At 36.2% G+C, this 24,825-nt stretch overlaps 1 protein-coding gene across 2 annotated transcripts in view; it reads left to right on the top strand.

The window, feature by feature from the left end:
- Positions 1-23,846, top strand: part of LOC113461204 (transmembrane and coiled-coil domain-containing protein 4-like) — an 81,324-nt gene extending 57,478 nt beyond the window's left edge. Inside the window, exons 14-17 of one of the 2 annotated variants that reach the window (XR_005508244.1) lie at positions 21,585-22,207; positions 23,125-23,195; positions 23,270-23,327; positions 23,413-23,846. Coding sequence is in view for 1 of the 2 variants with exons in the window: in XM_039118808.1 (XP_038974736.1) it covers positions 23,125-23,195; positions 23,270-23,327; positions 23,413-23,493 (210 nt within the window). In the remaining variant the exon portion in view is untranslated. The remainder of the gene's footprint in view (positions 1-21,584; positions 22,208-23,124; positions 23,196-23,269; positions 23,328-23,412) is intronic. The other variant, XM_039118808.1, reaches the window with a different exon arrangement.
- Positions 23,847-24,825: the final 979 nt, after the last annotated feature.

Genomic DNA, 24,825 nt, shown 5'->3' with positions numbered 1-24,825 from the left:
TTACATGTTATATATTAGCATGTGTAGCTGAGAGGATCACCAAACCCTTTGTGGGCCCCTTGACCACTTGTTTTATAGGATCCGTGAGTGAGATCTGCCACATTTGCGGCCAATTTGTTCAACAAAACATGCTGGTTACTTGGGGTGTGTTTTTGTAAAAAATATTGGGCACCTTTTCAAAATCTACAATGCGGCAAACCACTGTTGGGCCTGTTGGGCTCTAGACGACCCCATTTTGTGAGGCATCCAAAACATTTGGGCAAATGATTTTTCTCATGTTTCTAGACTTCTTGGATTTTCCAATTTGGGAGGAATTAGGCGACACGACAGAAGACAAAGTTGGTGCATAAGTCGAGGTCTAGGTCTAGGAAGATTTTATCTTTGCATGATTGTTCCTACTAGTCACTTACTATTTTAGAAAAATCCTAACTGCTTTGTACTAGAAGAGGTATGCATCTCGGATTTTGTCAGGGCAGAACTCACTACAATAAATAGAGGACTTGTATAATAGTTTTATTCATCTTGAATGGAAGTAAAGGGTTTGGAATCCCACTTTCAAAATTTTTTAATATTCTTTATTTTTCAATTATGAGAGATTTGAGTTGAGTGAGTTGAAAAAATTTCTTTCTTCTCTCCAATTGGATCAATGTGCCTGTTCATATTATATGTGTTCATGTGCTGGTTCATAACCTGCATTAAGGCTGCAATAGGCTTGGAACATGCCTTTTTCCTAATAAATAGCTTTTAACAGGTGGGAATGAGAGGAGAACAACTATTTTGGCTAAAATGTCATTAATTCAGGAATGACTATTCTAAGCTGCTCTTCTTGACCACGTTATGGATCCTACTTTATTCCCAGTTCTCCCTTCTCCTTTCTTCCATCTTTAGTAATATTATGATGCTATAAATCAGTTTTATGATAGCCACATAAATATATCTTGTTTTAAGATAAAGAGTGATATATTGTATTCTATGTTATGATATATTAATAATCATACTATTTATGATATTGTACTATTATATATATGTAAGATATTATACTGTTATTATATACTTAGAGGATAACAATATCGTAACATATACGATAACAGACAACATGCCAAGTACAGTTTCCCTTGGAAAATATGTTCCTTTTTAATATCTTCCTTTTTTCAAATGAGACCTCTGTATCAGCATCATACTATTTCCATCAGCTTCTTTCTTTCAGGATCAAAACCCTCTAGGCTTATGTAACATCACTTTCATGCTGCTTCTTTGTGCTTCCAATCAAATGCTTTGAAGTTTTCTCTCTCATTAAGCTCCTTTTAACCTTTTTTATTTTTCCATTCCTTTTCTGTAAGCCATTCACATAGCTGCTCTATGGTTATTCCTTCTCAATCATTAAAGTTTTTGTTGGCTTCTTCTCAGTTCTCACATGTTTGAAGTTCTTCTAACTTCTAAGTAGATGCTTAGCTCTTAATTGTTTGTTTTTATAGTTGTTCACCTTTTTTTTTCACGCTTTGGCCAGTAAAACAATTGATGGTTATCTTCCACCTTTTCACCCTCTCATGCCTTCTTTATACTTTCTCGTTGATCATATATTCCCACACTCATCACCACACCACACAAGCTAATTTTGTTAACTATGGAAGTTTAAGAGAAGGCAGCCAGGGTTGTGGGGAGGGACTCTTGGACTAGGATGATAAACTGCAGATCTTTGAAATGTGATTTTTGTTTCACTTTTCTCCTTCCTTTGCTTCCTCTCCATCTCAGATAGGTCAAAAGTTTATACATAATCTTTCTTACGTTTTGAAATTCTAATGATATGTTTCTAATTTTCTCTTTACTATCTATTTTCTGATTTTTTAATTTCTTTTAGCATCAACTGCTAGGTACCCGCCAAGGATTTTAAGTATCACTAGAATGTGTGTCGTCATGCTGTGCCAACACTTGTCATGCCAAAACCACAGAGGGAGAGACTTAAGAGCCCTTTTGGCTTGATTCTGAGTTATATGTAGCTATATCAACTTGTGTCGGATTGGCATTTGTCAATGTGGTCCAACATTGCTTAATAATGAACAGCTCATATGGTGCCCCATGCAAGGTTTTAAATCCCTTGGGACGGGGGTGTTCCGGTTTTTCCATAGAATGGATGCCTTGCTATCCCGCCTCGTCTTAGTTTTTCCATAGAATGGGATGACCGTCCTATTGTCCGTCTTTCTCCCCTTCTTTCCTTCATTTCTTTATTTTTTTCTTTTTTCTTCTTACTTTCCTTTCTTTTTGTTGTACATTCCTTTTTTGCCTTTCCTTTTTCTTTTTTTTATTATCCCTTTATTTCTTTTTTCCTTTTTGTTCTCCTTTCCTTTCTTTCTTTTTTCTTCTTCTTCTTTTCTTTCACTTTTTCCTTTTCCTCACCTTTCCTTCTTTTCTTTCCTATTTCTTCTTCTCTCACCGCATGGATGGGTTTTGGAGTCCCAATCCCATTTTCTAATAGGAACAAGGTAGGACGGTTTGGATGGTTTTCAAAGTTCAACCCTGTCTTGGTCCCATTTTCTCACAGAAACGGGACGGGACGGGACGGTCGGGTTGCCCCCCCGTTCCATTAGGACTTAAAACCTTGATCCCATGCTAACCTAGTGCTGCATTCTAGTTTTATCTCTACACAGCATGCGCTGGCTGGAACAAGCTGACATAAGCCAGCACTTGTAAGCATAATTTACCAATATCTGATACAGCCTTTGCAGAGTTTAAGCCACATAAAGCCAACTTCTTAGTCATGTCCAACTCAGCTTCTTTGCTTCTTAAGCAAGTGTGGATGCATGGCTTATGCTAGAAAATCAGCCTTTTCTTACTAGTCTAATATTCACTTCAATTACAGAATCTTACTCTCCTAAAGATTGTCAAAATGGATGAGTGGTCATAAAACCGCCTGCCTTCCTTAAAGTGGATTCATGTGGTTAAATAAACATAAAAAAGGTTAGAGAAATTTATCTTTAGGCATAGACAACCTTTATGCACAAAATTGATATAAAATTGAATTCATAAATTACCTGGCCTACTCGGACTATTTTAAATTGATAACATATATAGCTATGTAAACAGCCTTGATTTAATATTTTTACCTAAACAGCTTGGATGCTGTTTACTCTATTTAACTGGTTATATAGCTTGATTGCTTCATTAGAAACTGAATTAATCAAGGAACTTTCCTATATTAATAGTCATTAGAAATTATCACTTTTTTATAATCTAGAGGAAAGAAACAAACATCCAACTTAAAGAAGATGAAGAAAGGAACAGTGAACAGTTAGTGCTCAGCATGAGTTGGATACGACATTGACGTTAAGAAACAAGAGGAAGAAGAAGAGGACACATAATGAAAATTAAAGAAGAGGAACTTTATGAGTAGGCCATCGGCTTGAGGAGTCTAAGGATTTTGATCAACGATTCGATTGCCAGATGTTTGGATCACAGTACAGTGCATGGGCCTCCAAGGCTAGTAAGGGTGGTAAGAATTGCAAGTCTAAGGGGAAAGCGCTAGTCATTGATCTGGTTCAGGCAACCAAGAACATACTAGTCTGGAAAATGATAGCGAGACCAAAGCCATTAGATCCTGGCTTCCATAGGTCTTCTTGCAATAACATTGATGATAATAATAATGACAGTTCAAGTGATGATCTGGAGGCTAGGGTGGGTAGGGTGGCCAGTCTAGATGTGGTGGTGGTGGTTATTTTAAAGGGTTTAGTCCATTCAATGGCAAAATAGTTACACACATGCATGAAAGAAGAATGGCAAAGTGATAGCGAGACCAAAGCCTCTTCCATAGGCTTAGACAAAAGCTAGATCTAGCAGGGAGACACTATCCTATAGAAGAAGAGGCTGGAGTCGTAGTTGTATGAACTATGTTCAGGAATAGGAGGATTATATGAGCACCTGGCACATTAGAGGCTGAGTTGATGGAAAAATTCGATGGCAAATGAAAGGAGATCAGCGTTGCTATGAGACCTGTTACATAGATTGAAGGTAGTAGACATTAGTGACAGTTACAATGTGCATCAGATAGCTAGTGGACAACAGATCTTGTCATATGCTGGAGGCAGATCTCCTTGTGCATTGGGTTATTAGAGTGGACATTAAGCTCTATTCATATTTAATTTCTTCCACCCATCATAACCTATGGGATCCGGCTCAGCGCATTACCCCTCCTGTGGATATGGATATAGCCAGGGATTAAAATATGGTGTTACTTCCTCCCGTACTAAGTAGGGATGGTGTACCAGATATAAATACATGTCCACGCACAGGTCGTTATCATACATCTTATGACTACTAGGGATGTGAACAATATCCAGGTTGGTATAACATCCAAGATCCAGATTACAAGTAAGTTTTGGATATATATGGGAGCCATCGATGCTCTACATGGGACTAAAGTCATGAGCGAGTTATTATACACTTCCATTTTTTACAATATTATATTGTATTTTTCATCATTCACGTATAAATATTTCTACTTTATTGATCATTAAGTGTCGTTATATCGACACTTTGGTATCACATATCAATTAAAAAGCCACTAAAAATACAAAATAAAATCATCTCAATACCCTTATCATGCATAGAAACCGAAAAAACCTGAAAACTATTTTTTAAAAAATCATTTTTGGGCATCCTGGTACAAGAATGGTACAAGGCCTCATGGATGGACTGGTACCGTATCTTCTAGCCAGAAAATTGGTAGCAACTTTAGTATTGGATTTTAAAACCTCGGCTCCAAGTGTCGGGCTATGGCGTGCCCCATTTTGTGGAAAAGCTGGGACGATGCTATCCTACAAGATTCGAACCAAGGTCCGCCGAACCAGTACTGGGACCCGTAATGGTCGGCGGATGGTCGGTCCCATACCGACACACGGTACCGTAGGTCATGTCGGATCCAATCGGCATGCCCAATTTTTTTGTAGTATGTCAAGTTGATTTAATTGGTAATCACTCTTTTTGAAGTTTTTCAATGATTTTAAGTCCAACTTGATATTTTTTTAATATTTTTTGATGTTTCTATGATTTCGATTTAATCTAAATGATGCATCGTATTGTTCTAAATGATGCATGCTACAAGGAGCAACATGAAGTATCCTCAAATCAAGTAGTGAGGTAAAAATTATAAAATAATACGATCAATTACATACATTTAAAGTACAACATACATACCAATATCTAAAATCAGGTCGAGTGGCGATGCTTCTTGTTGCCCAAGGTGACAAGCCAAGAGGGGGGGTGAATTGGTTTCTTCTAAATTTTGGTGCTTTAAACGTTTTCTTAATTAAGTGCGGTGGATGCTTTCTTAAACTATTTGAATGATTTAAACTAGTGCAAAGATAGAAGATGATGCAAGAATAAACGTAAGCACAAGCACAACACAAACACAACAATATATAGTGGTTCGGTGCTCTCCTTAGCACCTACGTCCACTCCCCAAGCGTCCCCTTGGGAATTCACTATAATCCCGCGGATTACAGTTGGATTGTTTTTCGGGCTCACAATCCAAAGACCTTTGTTGGTTTTACGGGCTCACCAACGAACCTATACACTTTGGTTTTCCGGGTTCACCAAAAACCTTTGTTGGTTTTGCGGGCTCACCAACGAACCTTTACACTTTGGTTTTCCGGGTTCACCAAAAACCTTTGTTGGTTTTGCGGGCTAACCAACGAACCTTTACAAAGTGTTTGACAAACAAAAAGAAAAGATTCAAACTCCTAAATGAGCATATGAAACAATATAAACTACAAAGAAGAGTTAGAAAGTATTTATCGCTTTGAAGTGGCTTTGCTCTTCTTTGTCAAGGATGCTTCACTCTTCAAGGGAGGATGGAGCTCTTGATGCCTCTTTGAAACTGCTCAATCCCTTTCTTTGATTCTTGAATGAAGCACTTGGATGAAGCTTGCCTTGCTAGGGTTCTCTCTTGAATGCACTTGATGTATTTTTCCAAAAGTTTGCTTCCTCTGATGAATACTCCCTCTTAAATACTTCTCCAATCTTCAAATAGTCCTTTCTGACCGTTGGATTGAAGAAACTAGCCGTTTATAGCCGTTGGGAGTCCAAAAAGCATTTCTGCACAACTAGCCGTTATGTTCAGCCTGTGTTTGGGTCGGCTCAACCTGTCCTTGGGTCGACCCAACCTTCACTTGGGTCGACTCAAACATTCCTTGGGTCGACCCTCTCAGAAACCACAGAAACCTCAATTTCAGCCTTCCTTCCCATGGGTCGACCCAACCATTCTTTGGGTCGACTCAAAGTTCACTTGGGTCGACTCAACTTCTTCTTGGGTCGACCCTCTCAGTAATTCCAGAGAACCATTTTCTGTCTGTCTTTCTGTCTTGCCTTTGGGTCGACCCTCTCAGGGTTTGGGTCGACTCAAGATTGGGTCGACTCAACCACTGTGTGGGTCGACCCTCTCAGTAAATCCAGAGAGCATTCTTCTGTTGTGTTTTGAGGTTCTTTGGAGGTTGGGTCGACTCATGCTTACCTTGGGTCGACCCAACTCACTGTTCATTTGTGCCATTTTTGCAGGAGTGTGCCAGATGACTTCTTGATGTGCCGGGGTCGACCCAATCAACCTATGGGTCGACTCAAACCACACTTTGCTGCATTCTCAAGGTTAGATTCATCCAAATGAACAAGGCCATTTATCCATTTTCAATTAAACAAATATACTGAGAGTAATGAACTTATAAATGAAGTATCAATTTAACTTATAGCATGCTCTAGATAATTGCTTGTTAATCATCAAAATAACACTATCATCCTCAATCTCCCCCTTTTTGATGATTACAAAATAAAGAGTATAAGCCTATTGATACTTGTCTTTAAAATCAGTTTATAAAAAGGATTAAACTGCTGAATTTCAGCTTTTCATATATACTTGTGAAATCTCCCCCTATATCATTTAAATGTTGCCAATTTGACTCTTTGAATTGCTCCCCCTTTCATTTATAATTCATTAGCGATGAAACTTCAAAAATTTGAGATAATATGAGTTTCAGGCTATGTATCGGGGTGCGAGAGGTGCGTGCCAAATTCTGAATTTATGTGTGCCAAATTCTGAAATTTGATATAAATTCTTGAGTTGATCATTTTCATTGTTGCAAATTGCTCCCCCTTGGATGTATATGCTTTCCTATATGATTTTCAATTTGTTTTACAAATTATTTCTCTTTCTTTCTTTACTTCTCCTCTTATTACTCTTTCTTTACTTCTCCCCCTTTTTGTTACTCTATTTACTCTAAAGATATCTTTACTTCTCCCTTTACTTCTCCTAAGATACTCTTTCTTTACTTCTCCCCCAAGATGATCTTTGCTTCTCCTAAAGTACTCTTTCTTTACTTCTCCCCCTTTTTGTTATCATCAAAAAGATACATGGGAAAAAATGCAATAAATGATAAACTTCAAACTTCATTGATCAAAATAGGAATCATTTTCATACATTCAGACCAAAAACAAAAGCAGATACAATGTTCCTTAATCAAAGTTTAAAGATGCATGATAAACACAAAATACATATGAGAACTAGATACATATCCTAGGCTCTAAACAAGATCATGAGACTCTCCCGGATCGCTTGGCTACGACTCTCTTGGGTCCCATTTTTCCAAGATCTTGAAGTAATCTACTGTTTGGAGATGATTGGAGAAGATTTGAGAGTGGGGAATAGGGTTTTCAGAAGAGGACAAGGGCAAACAGTGCCCTAGATAGCTCACGGGTCCCCCTTTTAACAGTGGGATCCCGACGTTGGGTCGACTCAAGAAACTTCTTGGGTCGACTCAACGTTGGGTCGACCCTATTCTGGGTTGGGTTGACCCAAGTGCAGAATTTTTCTTTTCTCTTCCTTTTTGCTTCTAAAAATTTTTCTTGCTTCCAATCCTTATAAATTCTTTCTGGGACAATGATACATGAGTAAGGAATCTATAGATAACAAGTTTGACTCATGTTTCATGGATTTTTAGAAATTGGAGGAATGTATCATGAGACTACTGGCTCCCTTTTATATTTCTTCAATAAAAAGGATCACATATACCTAATTCTCTCCTTAGCGTGCAGAATCTATCTTCACTCAAGGGTTTTGTGAATATGTCGGCTAATTGTTTTTCAGTGCATATATGCTCAATACATATGTTTCCATTTTGCACATGATCCCTAATAAAATCATATCTTATTTCTATGTGTTTGGCTTTAGGAATGAGATATTTAGGATATAAGCCAGAAGTGATCTCTAAATGTAGATTCCAAAGATAGTTTTGAAATCAAGTGTAGATGGAATCTTTTTCAAGTTATTTCAAGGAGTATCAAGAATAATATTCAAAGAAAGCACGAATGAAACTTCAATACTTTTTTTTTTAATATATTAAGTATATAGCAACATGAGAGCAATCTAATTAATTTTTAGAGTATAGTATAAGAGCAGATAAAGATCAAAACTTATATACTCGAAAAACATAAGATTATGTTGAATCCTTAATTCTTAATGACTTCAAAGTTCTTTCATGATATAAAAGTATTGGAGCATAGATACCAAAATATGAATTTATGCAATGTAGGATATATAAAATTCAGGGCTTTGAAAGTTCTTTGAAAGCTCTCTTAAAGACTTTCTTTTACTCCTTTAAAGATCATATCATCAAAATCAATTAAAATGAATTGGCTCATGATTGAAACACTAAAGTGCAAGCCAATAAGAGCTCATTAGTAGATTCCAAAGTAAATTTCCAATACTAAGACAAATGGAATCCTTTTCACTTAGTTTTCAAAACAAGTGATTTACCAATTAAGTACAGATGAAAATCCAGCTTTCAAAAGATATTCAATGAGGCACAAAGTTTAATACCACTTTACATTTAGTATTTTTTGTCTCATCTTTAGATGCGAATTTATACGATTAAGTTCTATATGATCTCTTCCTCTGAAATTTTCTTTCTCCCTCTTAATTAATCATTCCATTTGAGAGTTTAGAGTTTGAAGATAATTTTCAATAAAGAGATTGAGTATTTAAAGCTCCCCCTCAAAAGATGTATTTTCTTTCAAACTTTTTTTTTGTTCTTCTATAATATCAAGAATGTAGAGTGATCCAGAATTTTTTCAAAATTTATAGCAATCACTCTTTTTAATCTTTCAAGAATAAATTATATTTTCTCTTATTTTTTTGAATATGTATGGAAATATTAATCAGAAAATAATTCTTTTGAAGCTCAAATTTCTTTCAAAAGTAATTACATTTTCTTTCCTATAAGAATTATTGAAGTGAGTTGAAATATTTTAAGCTTTAGGATCATTAACTCTCTTCTTAAAAATAGCTTTTCTTTTTTTTTAATGATAGAAGCATTTAATTATGCAGGAGTGTATATTCAAAATATTAATTTCTTAGTCATAGTTTTCCAACAATGTATATATGAAGCACCATAAATTTTTTTAATATCAAAATAACATCATATGTTTAGAACCATTTGTTCGCAATCAAGATCATTGAAAAACACATCATTTAGACCAATTTCAGTACACTTATAAGATAAAAAATGATATGTTTCAGATGCGTATCGGAGCAGACAACCAAGGTATCAAAATTAATTCTATTTTTCTTAAGCTGTAGTTTTTATCTAAGAATCATAGTAAATTATTCTCCAGCATGATGCAATCATTGAAGCATATAATGAAAGTTACAAAAATGTAACGATAGGAGCATTTTTAAATTAAGTTTAAGCTTTTATACAAAATCAGATTCTGAATTTCATAAAGATTTTCAAGGAGGCTTTCAGGATTATAATTTGAGATATGCATCTTTTACATTGTAGCTCATCTTAAATTATTAAGATTGAAAACACATATTTCAAGAACATTAGAGCACATCCAGAATCTTTGTAATTCATATTGAATTTTGGTACAAATTGGAGGACATTATGTACTAATGTTAGACAAGATAAAAGATAAATCAGAATCAATTCATTTTGCCTAATTTGCAAATTCAAATTATTCTTTTCTTTTATTTTTCAAAATATATTCATTAAAACAAAATGATGTTGTTGTTGGTAATAACATGTTTCAATCAAATTTTATAGGCATGAAGCATTACAAGTTATATTTAGGAAAGATCTTTGTTATTTGAATATTGAAAACACATAATTCATAACATCATGTTACATGCAAAACATAATATGCATTAAGTCATAACATCATGTATTAAAACATTAAGAGCAAGCATGTCAAGGATCAAAATTTATTCTTTTTAAATAAACTCTCCCTATTTATATATAATTCTACACTGATTTTATCCTAAAGGTGTGTTTTCAAGTGATCGAAACTTTATTTGGCTTTTCACAAGCTTTTTATATACTTTCATTTATCTTGTCATTCATTTCCTCATTTTTGAATTTCTTCCTTTAACCACTTAGTGAACATTCTAATCTTCATTTCTTTTGGTTTTACTTTTCTATGCTCTATACTCTATTTGCTCCCTATCCGGTGGAGTTGGAAGGGGCACGAGGTACTACCATTAGCCTCCCTCTTGTGCCGTCCCTAATATGCCCTACACCGAATAGTTGGGTCAAATAGTGTCGGGTACTACCACTAGCCTCCCCATTGACACCATCCCTATGATGAGCAATATAGAAGGGTTAAAATGTTCACTTCAAACTTTTCTTGTAATTAATTACGGATTTTATCTCTTCCAAAGGAATGTTCATATTAGTCTTACAAATGTGCCAAATATATTATGCTTGTTTTGCTTTTCCTAAAGATTGGAGCATTTGCCTTTACTTAGATTTTACTTTCCTTGAATAATTGTTCATTTTCTTTTCTTTATCTCTTCCTCTTTTTGTTATTCTCAAGTAATTTACATGAAAGAGCAGAATAAAGAATTAATCTAATATGCTGCATATAAATGTATATCATGCAAACAGCATTTTCATTATGCCCAATGATTCATAGCTTATCACAAGTTATTTTGAATTAGAGATTTGAGGCATAAACTTGTGTATTTCATGGTTATGCATTATATAGGAAAAAGTAAACTTCAATTTAATCACACCATGAAACAATTATCACTAGCATGAGAATGAAGCATGATATCAAGATGATCAGCAATTAAAGGTTTAATCATGCTACCATATAATTTCAGACTATTGATTTTGCTCAACTAACTCACAAGAGAAGAGTTTAGATTACCAGTACATTTAGCATTCTTCAATCCAAATACCTTTTAGATTCTTTACACCCTTGGCTGAAGAAAATCTCCCTTTTTTTTTGTTTCCAAGGGAATGTTTATTGTATCTTTCATCGAGGTGTCCTTCAAGTTGAAATTTCTCATTTTCTTGCTTAAGTATCCTGCATTATTAACAAAATTCTTTTCTTTCTTGAAGGAAAATCATTAGTTTCTTCAAGATACAAAACATTCATACAACATATTTCTTAACTAGATGACTCAACATAAGATATGACAATAATTTAATATTGAGCCACTTTACTCAAGAGATTGCCTAAATATAAATAAGCACATATCACTTGAACTAAAGAGATAGTTTCATGAACCAAAATGCTTCAAGGACAAGCATGTGAGGCAATAGGAAGATTCATCAAGATCAAATCAATTTTTTTTGTTTTCAGAATCAATTTAGCTTAGATTCTATTTGTTTAAGATAATTATCATGAGACATGCTAGCTAAGTTTTAATCAAATTATCTTAAACAATTGTTTCTATCAAAATTCAGATTGTTACATAGAATCAAAATGATAAACTATATTCTCAATAAAAGATCTAGTTTTAATAAGAATAATATAAATTGATATTTCTACAACTAGTATCTTGTCATTGAATATTCTATATGCATTGCTTAAAGAGTAATATCCAAAGAAATACTTGTTTTATCAGATTTGGCATATATTTCATTCTTGAGAACATAATATGTATAACTGAAAAACATGAAGGTATGCACCATTTGATTTTCTGTTTTTCATGAGTTCACATGGGGTTTTCTTTAAAAATAGATTTAATAGAAACCTTATAAAACAAAGGTTCTATTTTTATATTTTTATAACCCCTATATGCAATAGTGTTCTTGGTGCAAAAATAATTGTATTCAATACCATTTTCTGTGCAAACCTTATTGACAAATTGGTTTTCACAACTGTGCCATGATACTTTCACAGTTTACAAATCCCTTTTTTTTTTTTATTTGAAACCTTTTGTAAGTTTATGCTAATGCAGAAAAATATTTCAATTTAAGTGCCAAGAACCAAACCAATGTTAGCTTCGAGAAATTATCCATAATTACAAAATTAGAGAGCTTATCTCCTAGGTTCACAATCCTAGAGATCCAAATAAGTTCTTATGGAGAATTTCCAACGGCTAAAAGGTGGAAACAATATTTTCAAATTTAGAAATGATTCTAGTTTATTTTTCTAGATGACATACATAGCAAACTTTGACCTTGCAAAAATTAATCTAAGTGAACCAATGACAAGGTCTTTTGAGATTAAGTCCATACTAGTATGAGTTGATTTTATATGCCAAAAGTGGTTTCTTTAATCTTGGTATTTATAGTGCATATATTTAAAGGCATACCAAGTATACATTCTCATGTCTATGATCAATAAGATAATACCATTGATAAAAACTCTCAATCAAGTAGATAGAGAATTCATAGAGTTATTCTTAATAAATTGATTAATCATTTAGCAACTTATCCAGCAGTAAGTAAGGCATACTATAAAATGAAGTGATTTGATTATATTTTTAAAAATATTACCTATATCACAAAATTGATTAATACCTCCAATTTATGTTTTAATTAGATACTAAGGCAAAGAGAATGATGAGATGCAAGGATTACTAATTTCATTATTCTTTTCATTTCAATTATTTTTCTAAAGTATATTTTAAGTTTCATTCTTTAATATATGTCTAGAGCACCCAATTTCTAAATTAGCATCTTTTGTTGGAGCCTTGAGTGCTAGACACACCTACAGAAAATATTCAGATTTTCAACTTAGGAACCCAAGCTCTTTTGGGTCCTTGTAGGTTAGCTATTATTGTTCCTTTTGGAACCCATATTTTCTTAATGGCTATTTTGTCCATAGGCTTGCAGAATTTAGGATTATAAGGAATGTATTTCTGCATACTCTTATTAAATTTAACAAACATTGATTTAATATAAGTGGATGATGGATTTTTAATTTTCTGTTTTTGTTCATTAGGTTCATCAGATAAATTAGAATCCGTTTTAGGATAGATAGTGGAGGATTTAACACATATATCATTAAGGAATTTTTGTGTGTACCAAGATTGATATCCTAATCCAGCCTTTTCAAATTCAGCTCTTTGATTATTTATCATTAAGTTCAGTTTTTCAGAGCTGATAGTAAATTTTTCAACTATAGGCTTAAATTTGTTAACATCTTTAGTTAGCCTTTCATTGTCTTCTGAAAGTAATTTATTATTTTTCTGAGTTATATTATAGCTTTCAGCAAGAGATAGATTTTTCTGATTTAGCTTTTTATTCTTTAAACTAAGCTTCTTATATTCTAAGTATAAATCAGAAAAAGCATCATGAAGTTCATCAAATGTAAAATCAGATTGAGCTTCAGTATGTACTTGATTTTTGAATGAGAAATCACTTTGTGTTCGAGTACATACCTCATCTTCATGTGCTCCAAAGCATAGATTTTCAGTTTCAGTTTGATGCTCTTCTTCTTCGGAACTAGTTTCAAATTCACTAGAAACGTTAGTGCATTCATATTTAACTTCAAGCATATTCCATATTTCCTTAGCAGTTATGCAAAAAGATATGCTATTAAGTTCACTATCATCCAATGCACAATATAGAATATTCATGGCTTTTGCATTTTGCTGAGCCCTTTCTTTATCATGATTAGTGTTTGTGTGTAGCCCATTGACTATGATACTCCATAAATCGTAGTCATGTGCTTGAATGAAAATGCGCATGCGTGCTTTCCAATATGTGTAGTTTATACCATCAAATAGTGGAGGTCTATCAATTAATTGTCCCTCACTCATAGAATATCCCACTTGGGTTGTCATGATCTTTAACTCTTGATTGTGAGATCAATGAGTACTATTAGAGCACCTTGCTCTGACACCACTTGTTGCCCAAGGTGACAAGCCAAGAGGGGGGGGTGAATTGGTTTCTTCTAAATTTTGGTGCTTTAAACGTTTTCTTAATTAAGTGCGGTGGATGCTTCCTTAAACTATTTGAATGATTTAAACTAGTGCAAAGATAAAAGATGATGCAAGAATAAACGTAAGCACAAGCACAACACAAACACAACAATATATAGTGGTTCGGTGCTCTCCTTAGCACCTACGTCCACTCCCCAAGCGTCCCCTTGGGAATTCACTATAATCCCGCAGATTACAGTTGGATTGTTTTTCGGGCTCACAATCCAAAAACCTTTGTTGGTTTTACGGGCTCACCAACGAACCTATACACTTTGGTTTTCCGGGTTCACCAAAAACCTTTGTTGGTTTTGCGGGCTCACCAACGAACCTTTACACTTTGGTTTTCCGGGTTCACCAAAAACCTTTGTTGGTTTTGCGGGCTAACCAACGAACCTTTACAAAGTGTTTGACAAACAAAAAGAAAAGATTCAAACTCCTAAATGAGCATATGAAACAATATAAACTACAAAGAAGAGTTAGAAAGTATTTATCGCTTTGAAGTGGCTTTGCTCTTCTTTGTCAAGGATGCTTCACTCTTCAAGGGAGGATGGAGCTCTTGATGCCTCTTTGAAACTGCTCAATCCCTTTCTTTGATTCTTGAATGAAGCACTTGGATGTAGCTTGCCTTGCTAGGGTTCTCTCTTGAATGCACTTGATGTATTTTTCCAAAAGCTTGCTTCCTCTGATGAATACTCCCTCTTAAATACTTCTCCAACCTTCAAATAGTCCTTTCTGACCGTTGGATTGAAGAAACTAGCCGTTTATAGCCGTTGGGAGTCCAAAAAGCATTTCTGCACAACTAGCCGTTATGTTCAGCCCGTGTTTGGGTCGGCTCAACCTGTCCTTGGGTCGACCCAACCTTCACTTGGGTCGACTCAAACATTCCTTGGGTCGACCCTCTCAGAAACCACAGAAACCTCAATTTCAGCCTTCCTTCCCATGGGTCGACCCAACCATTCTTTGGGTCGACTCAAAGTTCACTTGGGTCGACTCAACTTCTTCTTGGGTCGACCCTCTCAGTAATTCCAGAGAACCATTTTCTGTCTGTCTTTCTGTCTTGCCTTTGGGTCGACCCTCTCAGGGTTTGGGTCGACTCAAGATTGGGTCGACTCAACCACTGTGTGGGTCGACCCTCTCAGTAAATCCAGAGAGCATTCTTCTGTTGTGTTTTGAGGTTCTTTGGAGGTTGGGTCGACTCATGCTTACCTTGGGTCGACCCAACTCACTGTTCATTTGTGCCATTTTTGCAGGAGTGTGCCAGATGACTTCTTGATGTGCCGGGGTCGACCCAATCAACCTATGGGTCGACTCAAACCACACTTTGCTGCATTCTCAAGGTTAGATTCATCCAAATGAACAAGGCCATTTATCCATTTTCAATTAAACAAATATACTGAGAGTAATGAACTTATAAATGAAGTATCAATTTAACTTATAGCATGCTCTAGATAATTGCTTGTTAATCATCAAAATAACACTATCATCCTCACTTCTAGTAGATGTCTGGATCATCAGTACAGTCAAGAGGTACATCAGCCCATCTCTTTAATCAAGCGGCATTGTGGTCTTGTATGTTCATTCCATAAGAAATGCGCTTCAAGTTATAAGCACTCTCGAATCTCTCATTTAAGCTCTAGCTCTAAGAGGTGTCCTCTGGTTGATAAACTAGTTGATAAAACGGTTGTGAAGGGGCCCATCCGAATAAGCCAGTAGCAAAATCTTACCCATAAAATTCTCCGGACTGCGTAGGGTAGTAGCCATCGAAAGATGCCTCAGACGCACCAAATCGATATCCATATCTGCTGCTGCATCATGTCCTGAATGACCTCGAGAAGCCCACCTCCTATATGCAATCGAATTTTGGCGGGCTCCACCAGATCATGCATTGTGGTCCCTATCCTGTGTAACATGCATAAACTGTAACTCACCGGTGAATTGAAGACCATCATGCGACTGTCTAATAAACTGTGGTTTTCTGTCCTCCACTCCCTCCTTGGCCAGCAGATCCATGACTACCAAAACTGCTGCTCTTGGTCTCAGTGAACTGACTTCTCGACACTCCATTAGGATTGTAGGTGCCTTTTTTTTAATGTACTGTGCAGCTGGTTTCTTACCCTTCGTGCCACTCGCTGCCTACTTACCCTTTGTGCCCTTCTGCCTGGCTATGTTGGAAGGATGTATGTTGCCTTCATGACCGGGTCGTCTGGATAGCGTAGTGGCCTCGTCTAAGCATCTCTCGATTGTATCTCTAAGAGGATATGTCAGACAAGGAGGCATATGGAACTAGCTACCTTGTTGTTGTGGCTGATCAGCTAGAAGGATGCATAGAATATTGCTCTCTTCCATTGCCCTGTATCGATCCTAGCCTCACTGGCTACGAAGATGGCCGATCGTGGAGGCAATTCTGGCTCATCAAGCTCCGGCCCCTGCTGCTGGCTCACAAGCCATCCGATCATAGAATCATGGTCATCATCAACGAAAACACTATGGATCGGATTGCATACGGTTCACTTCCTCTTGAATGCACTTTAGCCTCAACCTCAAATTGTAGTGGAATTGGATATATACAAGATCGTTAAGGCGCTTCTGTGTCAAACAGTTTCTCTTCTTGCTATGTATGAGGAGAAGGTGGATCAGTTGCGCCCATAGCCACTTGAGGAGACTATTTGGAAGAGGATCCGGATAGCAAACCGCTTAAGATTTTTCGTGGACAACTCAAAATGAATTCATCATTCAGCTACAAAAATATTGAAGAAAAATGGATATAAGATAGTATCATATTAGTAACCATCTATCGCCAGGTGAATGTCCTCCTGATGTGTAACATTTCTGGATTCATACTTTTTACTTACAACAACTGCCGAGACTCCAAAGCTGTCGGTGCCCTCTTTAAATATTTTGGTCCATGAAAAAAAATCGTGTTATACTATGTTAAGAATTGAAGATACGAGTTAACTACACATGTCACTTAAGTTAACTTATTTCTTCGATACATAGGGCCGTGACTTCTGAATCTGGCTTCATTTTGTAAATCACATTGCTCAGAGTAGCTAGAAGTTAGTCATCCATATCCATTCTAGCTACGGTATACTAAAACCGAGGGTTAAGGTAGTATGCTACAGATAGAGTTTGTTATTATCTTAGTAAAATTGTATAAGTACAGAAGCATACTAATTTTTAATGTTCTTGCTTACCTGCTAGATGCAAGTCTTTACCCATCTGGTAGTCTCACCGTCGCTCAATGATGTCGATGTACTTATGAGCACACGTTGGATCTGCCTCCATGATCTGAATTTTTGCCCTCTCCATCATGTGATACAAGAAGTCCATCTGGAGATATCTCTTACTATCTACGGCCCAAAGCACTTCATACAATGGTCTGATAGCCTTCACCATCGTAGTGGTCTGCTGCCAGAATGTCTGCCGCGTCACCAAATCCTCGACACTACTCCCTTCAGTGTCGACCTTTGCATGTATACTTTTTTGTCACTCGAGACTGACAAACATCCGACGTAGAGTTGCTTTCTTCTCAAAAAGGCTATCAAGTGCAATATAGTTGGTAGCATATCGTGTGACTCCTAGTCTCAAGATCTCTATCTGCATACCTCCTCATCAGTGAAAGGACCTACGTATAGTTATTAATATGTCTAGTGATGGTTTGGGCTGTCTCCATTGTCTACTGTACTTTACGAATCTTCATAATGTCCATCAACATGAGGTCGATACAATATATAGTACATGAGGTCCAGAAAATATATGGCTATCGCTCCATTAAGATCTCTTCGCCAACTTTATATTGTGGCCCATTATTAGTGATGACCTGCATATCTCTCCTATCTGATCAATGACCTCCATCAGTTTGAGGATGTACGTGGCGTCCTGCAACTGATCAGAAGCATCAACCAACTTGTGGAAGAAAGTCTTTGTATCACAATATGTCAGCAAATTGATAATGCTTTGCCTAGTAGGACCAGTCCAACCATCATACATCATGGTTAGTCCGTATGTGGTCCACTTGCTTTTATATAAGGCAATCCATTTCTCTAGCTTATTATTGTCAAGAAGCTCACCGTAGATATTCTTCGAGCTTGGAGGACCTACAACGGGACCGGCAGGCTGTATGGTAGAAATAACAGACCTATAGTACGTATTGTCTGCCATATTCGCTGGGATGTGGCTGAAGTAAAATCAGGATCCAATAGCTCGCCACATATCCTTCTTCTTATCTTTCTTTAGCATTCAGTCAACTCTCTACTATTTTGAATCTCTTCTGGAGAAGGCATGTGGATCTAAATCATGGATTGCTTTTTCTAGTGGAATCTCTCTGGATGGCTTCTTTTTGCTACCAAAAGCCTCCAACATAGATGCAATTCGGCCACCGCCTTTGCTGATGGCCTCTCTGACTAAGAAGGTCTTCATGAACTTTGGATCTGCCCTGCTGCTCACAGAACCAGAGCCTGACTCACAGTACAAGGGCCCAAATCGAGCCCTATGCTTGGCCATCTCATCCTGCTGCTAATCTAAACTCGCCTATATGGCAACCTAAATTTGTGCCTCATCATTTGGAGCAAACGTCTCTAACTCTCTGGAGTGATAGGAAGGTGGCTCTGCCGCTCGGCGGTCCACCTCCTTTTTGAAAATCCTCTTCTTTGCTACTCTGAAATCAGCGAAGCGCTTCTTCATCAGCTGTCGAACCTCCTGTGGGCATTTCAGCATATAGATACATCAGGGTAACCACCTGCTAAGTGCTGCTTCAACCTGGTTATTTCTCATTCCTTGAACTTTGTGTTGCACCAGTTGCACTTCCAATGGTGTCCATTATCCTAACCAATGTCGCACTCTGACTTCTTTTTTCTTGATGGCTCCATTCTTGCAGGTTTATCAACTACGTCAGTTTATCAATTTTTTAAAAATAGCAAAATTTTGTTACGATGAAAAAAATATTTTTTACACCAAAAAATACATCTGTTTTATCTAATACATAATACTAATTTTTTATATTATATTATTTATTAATATATTTTTAATAATTTTTAAATTTAAAAATATGTTTAAATATCATAAATTCAGAAAAAAAATTTCTACTTCAAAACTTACTTCTGAATTATGTAATACGTACTACTATTTTCATAATTTATGGTATTATTTATATATTTTAAATTAAAATTTAAAAAATATTTTTTAAATAGTAATATTTTAAAAAATTAATTTCAGCTCAGATATATGGAGAATCCAACAATGGATACTACATATATTTTTTTAGGCCCTTGTGTATGCATTAAGTGTTACTTATTTCTCAATTTTTTTCAAATTTAGGCTTAAGCCATTGTGTGCATGATCGCATCAAAACTTGAATGAATGAATACCAAATTCTTTAGAGAGTAGCTTGCAGGCCCCTAAATACGCTTATGATTTTATTGAGTTTTTAATTATTATCTATTAAAAATATTTTTTAATCTAAAAATATATTTAAATTTTTATGTCATCATGTAGATCATCTATCGATCTACAACATATAATAAAATTAAGCCCAAATCGAAAATTTTGGCAGGATCTCTTATTTTATAATTTTTGAGCTATTTTTTTAAGCTCCAAAAAAATAGGAGAATGAGATAGGAGAGAGGAAGCACACTTTATTTAGTCTTGGATCTTTCTTTCGAAGTGCTGAATCTGCGTGATTTTTGACTTAGTAGGAAAGAGAAAAGGGAAGGCATGGAGTTCTCTGCCGCTTACAAATGTTGTTGGGAAGGCAACATCATTTTAACACCAGACAAAGAAAAGAGAGGGGCCTGGTTTAGAACCGGATCGACTTGGTGCGAATCGGCCGGTTCGCATGGAGTTCAAATGAAACCGGCTGGTTTCGGATGGTTCCGGCTGGTTCTAGGCCGGTTTTCACTGGTAAGGTTTGGTTCATACCTTTTTTGGCCAGTTTCGGTCGGTTCGGGGATGGAACTGAATCCAAAGGCCGAGCCGACTTGGTTTTCCACCGAGTCAGCTCGGTATGGGCTGAACCGGGCGGTTTGGCCCGGTTCGGCATTTCTTGATTCAAACCACTGATTTAGGCCCAGATCGACATTTCTTGATTCAAACCATTGATTTAGAGCATAACTGTTTGAATTACTGGTCCGGTTCAGCCTGGTTCGGCATTTCTTGATTCGAACCATTGATTTAGAGCACAACTATTTGAGTTACTGATATTGGTTTGTTTAAGTAAAGATTACATTTCTAGTAATCTATACACTGTCATTTCAGATTTTCTGATGCCTCTAAAAGTAATACGATAAGTGTTTAGTCATCAAGAATTATTAAAAAAGCTTGCTATGAAGAAATATTTCTTGTGAAAAATTTATTTGTAGCTATTTTGCTAATTGTGACAAATTTCATATGAAAATCACAAGATGCATCCAAAGGTAAAAGATTCCCTGTTAGAATGAAAACAAATGTATTGAAATTTTCAAAATTTCTTTTCTGTACCTTTAAGGAATTTCAGCCCCAACCCCTCTCAACTTGGACTCAAAGAGGCTATAATGGGTTATCACAATAATATAATTTATACATCATATGAAAACATTACTATCCGTAAAATGTAACATTTACTCATTATTCAGATTCATGGACCACAATCCATATTCCATATGATAACAATGAACGGTCAGTGTTTATTAAAAGGAACAAGAAATCCCTCCTTTTGCCAAAAAAAAGTTAGATTCATTAATTTATAAGGGGGCTAAATTTAGAACATTATGTTCACACAAAATTCAAGGAGGCTCTGTACTACATGTCATCAAATGTGTCAAGAGTGACTATTTGGTGTCTGTGTTGTAAATCATAGTGAAGATGAGATGTCATAAGTATGATCAAAAACAATGGTTTGATACTCTTTTATTATATGAATCCTATACGTCATATTCTCTAAGAAAAATATCATTCTTTGGATTATAAATTCAATTGGATATTGTGTTCATCTCTTACATCTGTTTTAGATAAAGCTGATCTTTGGGAGCAAAGCTAAAAAAAATTAAGAAAGAAAATGTATAGACTATCGAGAATATTTTATCATAACTATGAAAAAGGAAGTATCTTAGATGGAGATTTGCCAACTTTCAATAGCCCAATTCCATAGCAATAATATATCATATCATAAGAAAGCAGAGAACTTTAGGGAAAATCTTAGTCTCCTATATTCTTTTTTCTGTAGATCCCTCTGAAAGTCAGAGAATGCATGGTTATCTCATTTTTCAGGAATAAAGAGGCAATATTAGATGTACTAATTGTTGATATTTGAGCTTTCTATATGTTTATCCACTTTTTCTAAATTTCCAAGTTTCTTATATTCTCAAATTCCTAAAATTTAAAGTCTTTTCCTTTGATGGCGTTCTTATATCAGACAGGTTAGTTGTGACTTGTGAGATGTTTAGTGCTGAAGAGTCCATTGAGAGATTTATGGGTATGTTGCAAAAGCAGGGTCAGTAGGAGAAAATCTTTCTCCACTTCTTTGAGGCCTAATCAAGGATTCTCAAATCATCTTGAAGTTTGGGCCTTCTAAATGGGATAACCAGGCCATATTGGGGGAAATTGGGCCAAACCAACCAATTCTAGCCAATTTCAGATGATGTAACCCAATTCGCCTAGGTTGAACTTGAACTGACCCCATATAATCCTCCGTCTCGGCTTCTCAGCTGCCCTCAATCCCAATCCAATCTCTCTTCTCTCCTCGCCTTTCTTTTTGATCACCCTAGGCCACTGCTTCCTATCACCCTCCCCTCCCCCTCTCCCTGATCAACCAGCACCATTGATCTCCTGAGTCACCTCTCTCTTTTATCTCCTTGCTGCCACTTTGGTCACCCTCAATTGCTACCGCTGGTCGCCCTACCCCCTCTCCCTACTCAATCCCAGCTCCCCACCCTCCTGTCTTCCACTCCAGGACCTCCAAATCCTCAGGGTTAGAACTTGTCTATCAGGAGCTGGAGGTCATAGATCGAGGTCTGAAACATCCACCACCGCCATCAGGTAACCCCATTCCTCCCTCTCTTTCTCCTTTTTCTCTCTCTCTCACTCTTGGGTGAAGTGTGGAGGTACGGGTTTGATGATGCGTACCATTTGTCTGTATGGTACTGACCCAGTTTCTAACTAGTATGGCACCCAATATCAGTTAAGGAAACCATGGCCTAATATTGCTTCACATTGTCTACCAAAAAAAAAAAAAATTGCTTCACATGGGTTTATATGTTTGAAAGACCCTTTGTGACTGGGAGACCAACGGATAAAACTATCAAAATCTCCCCACTCTCTCAATTTCCTAGTATGTTTTGCTCATTCTTGTTTCCAAATCAAGATAGGTTTCTTCTTCCCTTCGTTTTTCTCCTTTTCCTGGCAACCCAAAGATGGTGAGAAGCTATTCCTTCACTCCCTATGGACATGCATACAGAGGAGCTGGATGCAAACTTGCTAAGCTATCGTATCTTGGAGTAACCAACACTTATAGTACCTCCATGAAGGGAGTTGTCAGCAACTTTGCAACAGCAAGCCAATATCAATCCTAGACCAACCATTTTACTTCTTACATATTTTACCAATTTTTATAGAATATTTTAGATCAAATTCTTAATTTTCTGCATCTAATTTTTCCTGGGGCTCTTGATATATCAGATATTTAGCGTCTGGCATTGTTATCTTATTTGCAACTCTTCAAAATTTTCCTTATCTTTCCAATTCAGTATTGTGAATGTCACTTTGATCTTTCCAATAAACTAATCAGAAATCAGACCTATTAACTCATTCATTTCTCTGGCTCTTATAAATGGAATAGCATATTCATTTTAGAAAATTATTTCAAATTCTTCAAACTTTCTCAACAAGCATGTTATTTTTTTTTTCATGTATTTCTATGAACTTGGGATACCTTTTCATAGTTGCTGCTTTCACAGATGGTTGCTGGGAGATTTGTGAATGTTTTCTCCACAAATGACTGGATACTTGGAATTACTTTCCGTGCAAGGTATATTAATTTGCGAGAGAAGAATCTTCACCCCCTTCATGATGGGTTAATTTTGCTCAATTCCTATTATGCAGCTTGATGACCCAAGGTTTGGCAGGAATTCAAGCCATCAATGTGCCTGGAATTGAAAATGTATGGACAATACTCGCTATCCTTGCCCTAGCTTATTCATGCTAGTTTTGTTATGTTAATGAAATGAGTGTTTTGTGATTGTTAGGTTGATGTTACTGATATCATTGATGGCCACTCTTCATATCTTTGGGCTGCAAGCGAAATCCTGCGAAAGTTTGATGCTTGATACCCTATTTTCTAGTATCCTGCCAAAAATAAATTCAGTTCTTAGCTCTTTGCAGCTTTTGTTGTTAAACGAAGATGTGCCACTTCCTGACATAATTGCATGTCCGGATATTTCTGGTGAAAGTCTTCTTTTTTTTTATTCAATGAAGTAAGGCCTTCCTGTTAACTATAACTTCAGAAGATGGTTGTATGGCAAAAAATTATCTTGAATGCTGATATTATAATAAAGGTTGACTCCTAAAAATATGAACATCTGAAAATAAAATTATGGATGGCTCTTGTAAGCGTTAGTTACATGTAAGATGATTATCAAACGGAAAAAATTGTGGTCTGCAATTGTTGTGATGAGGCCCATTTTGGGTGGTTTGCTCTGCCTGTTATATATATGTTCGATCAAATGTTTTGGATAGCTCTCTTTTGTAATTTCTTTTTTTAAAAAAATTTCCGGTTGATGATATTGCTATTCAGATGTGCTATTGCCCTTCATGGGCTTTGTAGCTGTCACTCGTTTGGTCTTTTGAGTGAGCCGTTTGGGGATCAGCGGTTTCGAAAAATGCTGGTTTCTGGCTTTTTGATGGCTGAGCAGCTTCGCAGCTGCTCCCATTGTTGTGGTTCTGCAAATTTGCTGAGGTGATGCTGAGTTGTGTAATGAGGCCCTGGATTTCCTGGCTGGTATCCTTTTGTGGGGAACTTAATATCCAGTCGTTTTTTGACTGGACTACAACACTCGGTCCCTGATCCATTATCATTTAAATTCTAGTCCTGGACATATTTATGCAAAATTTGCACATACTTACACTTATATTATACACTGATACTAGTTTTTATACACAGTTATATTCTCTCTATATACAATTATAGTGTCCTGGATACAGTTATATCTGTGTGTAAGCATATATTGGTAACCGGGTGTACATATTGAAAAATGGGTGTGTGCAGCCGTTAGGGACGGGTAATTAAAAAAACTTTGAAACTTAGGATGGTCTTAAAGTTCCGGTCCACAGCGACTAGAAGTTATAGTCCGGTTAAAAGTTATAGTCTGGTTAATAGGATGATTGACTATCAATTTACTACTTTTTTCTAGCCTATTTTGTTACCCAAGATTGCTTGTGGGGTTTGGAAAATAATTGTGATGCTTTTTGATTTCCATGGGCATTCGGCATCGTAGTTCCTCTCATTATTATTGTTTGGCAAATTTTCCCAAGCTGATGATGCCGAGATCTGCGACAAGGCCAATGTTTGCTTTTCCACTGATTTATTTTTCTAATCCTTGTATCTGTTTTATCTTTTTTTGGGCCAACTATGGTCGTGACTTCTACAATAAGGGTTTGGA

This window comes from Phoenix dactylifera, unplaced genomic scaffold (genome assembly GCF_009389715.1).
Source record: "Phoenix dactylifera cultivar Barhee BC4 unplaced genomic scaffold, palm_55x_up_171113_PBpolish2nd_filt_p 000416F, whole genome shotgun sequence".
Lineage (NCBI taxonomy): Eukaryota > Viridiplantae > Streptophyta > Magnoliopsida > Arecales > Arecaceae > Phoenix > Phoenix dactylifera.
The sequence above is the reverse complement of the archived record's forward strand: the minus strand, read 5'-3'. Positions and strand labels throughout refer to the sequence as shown.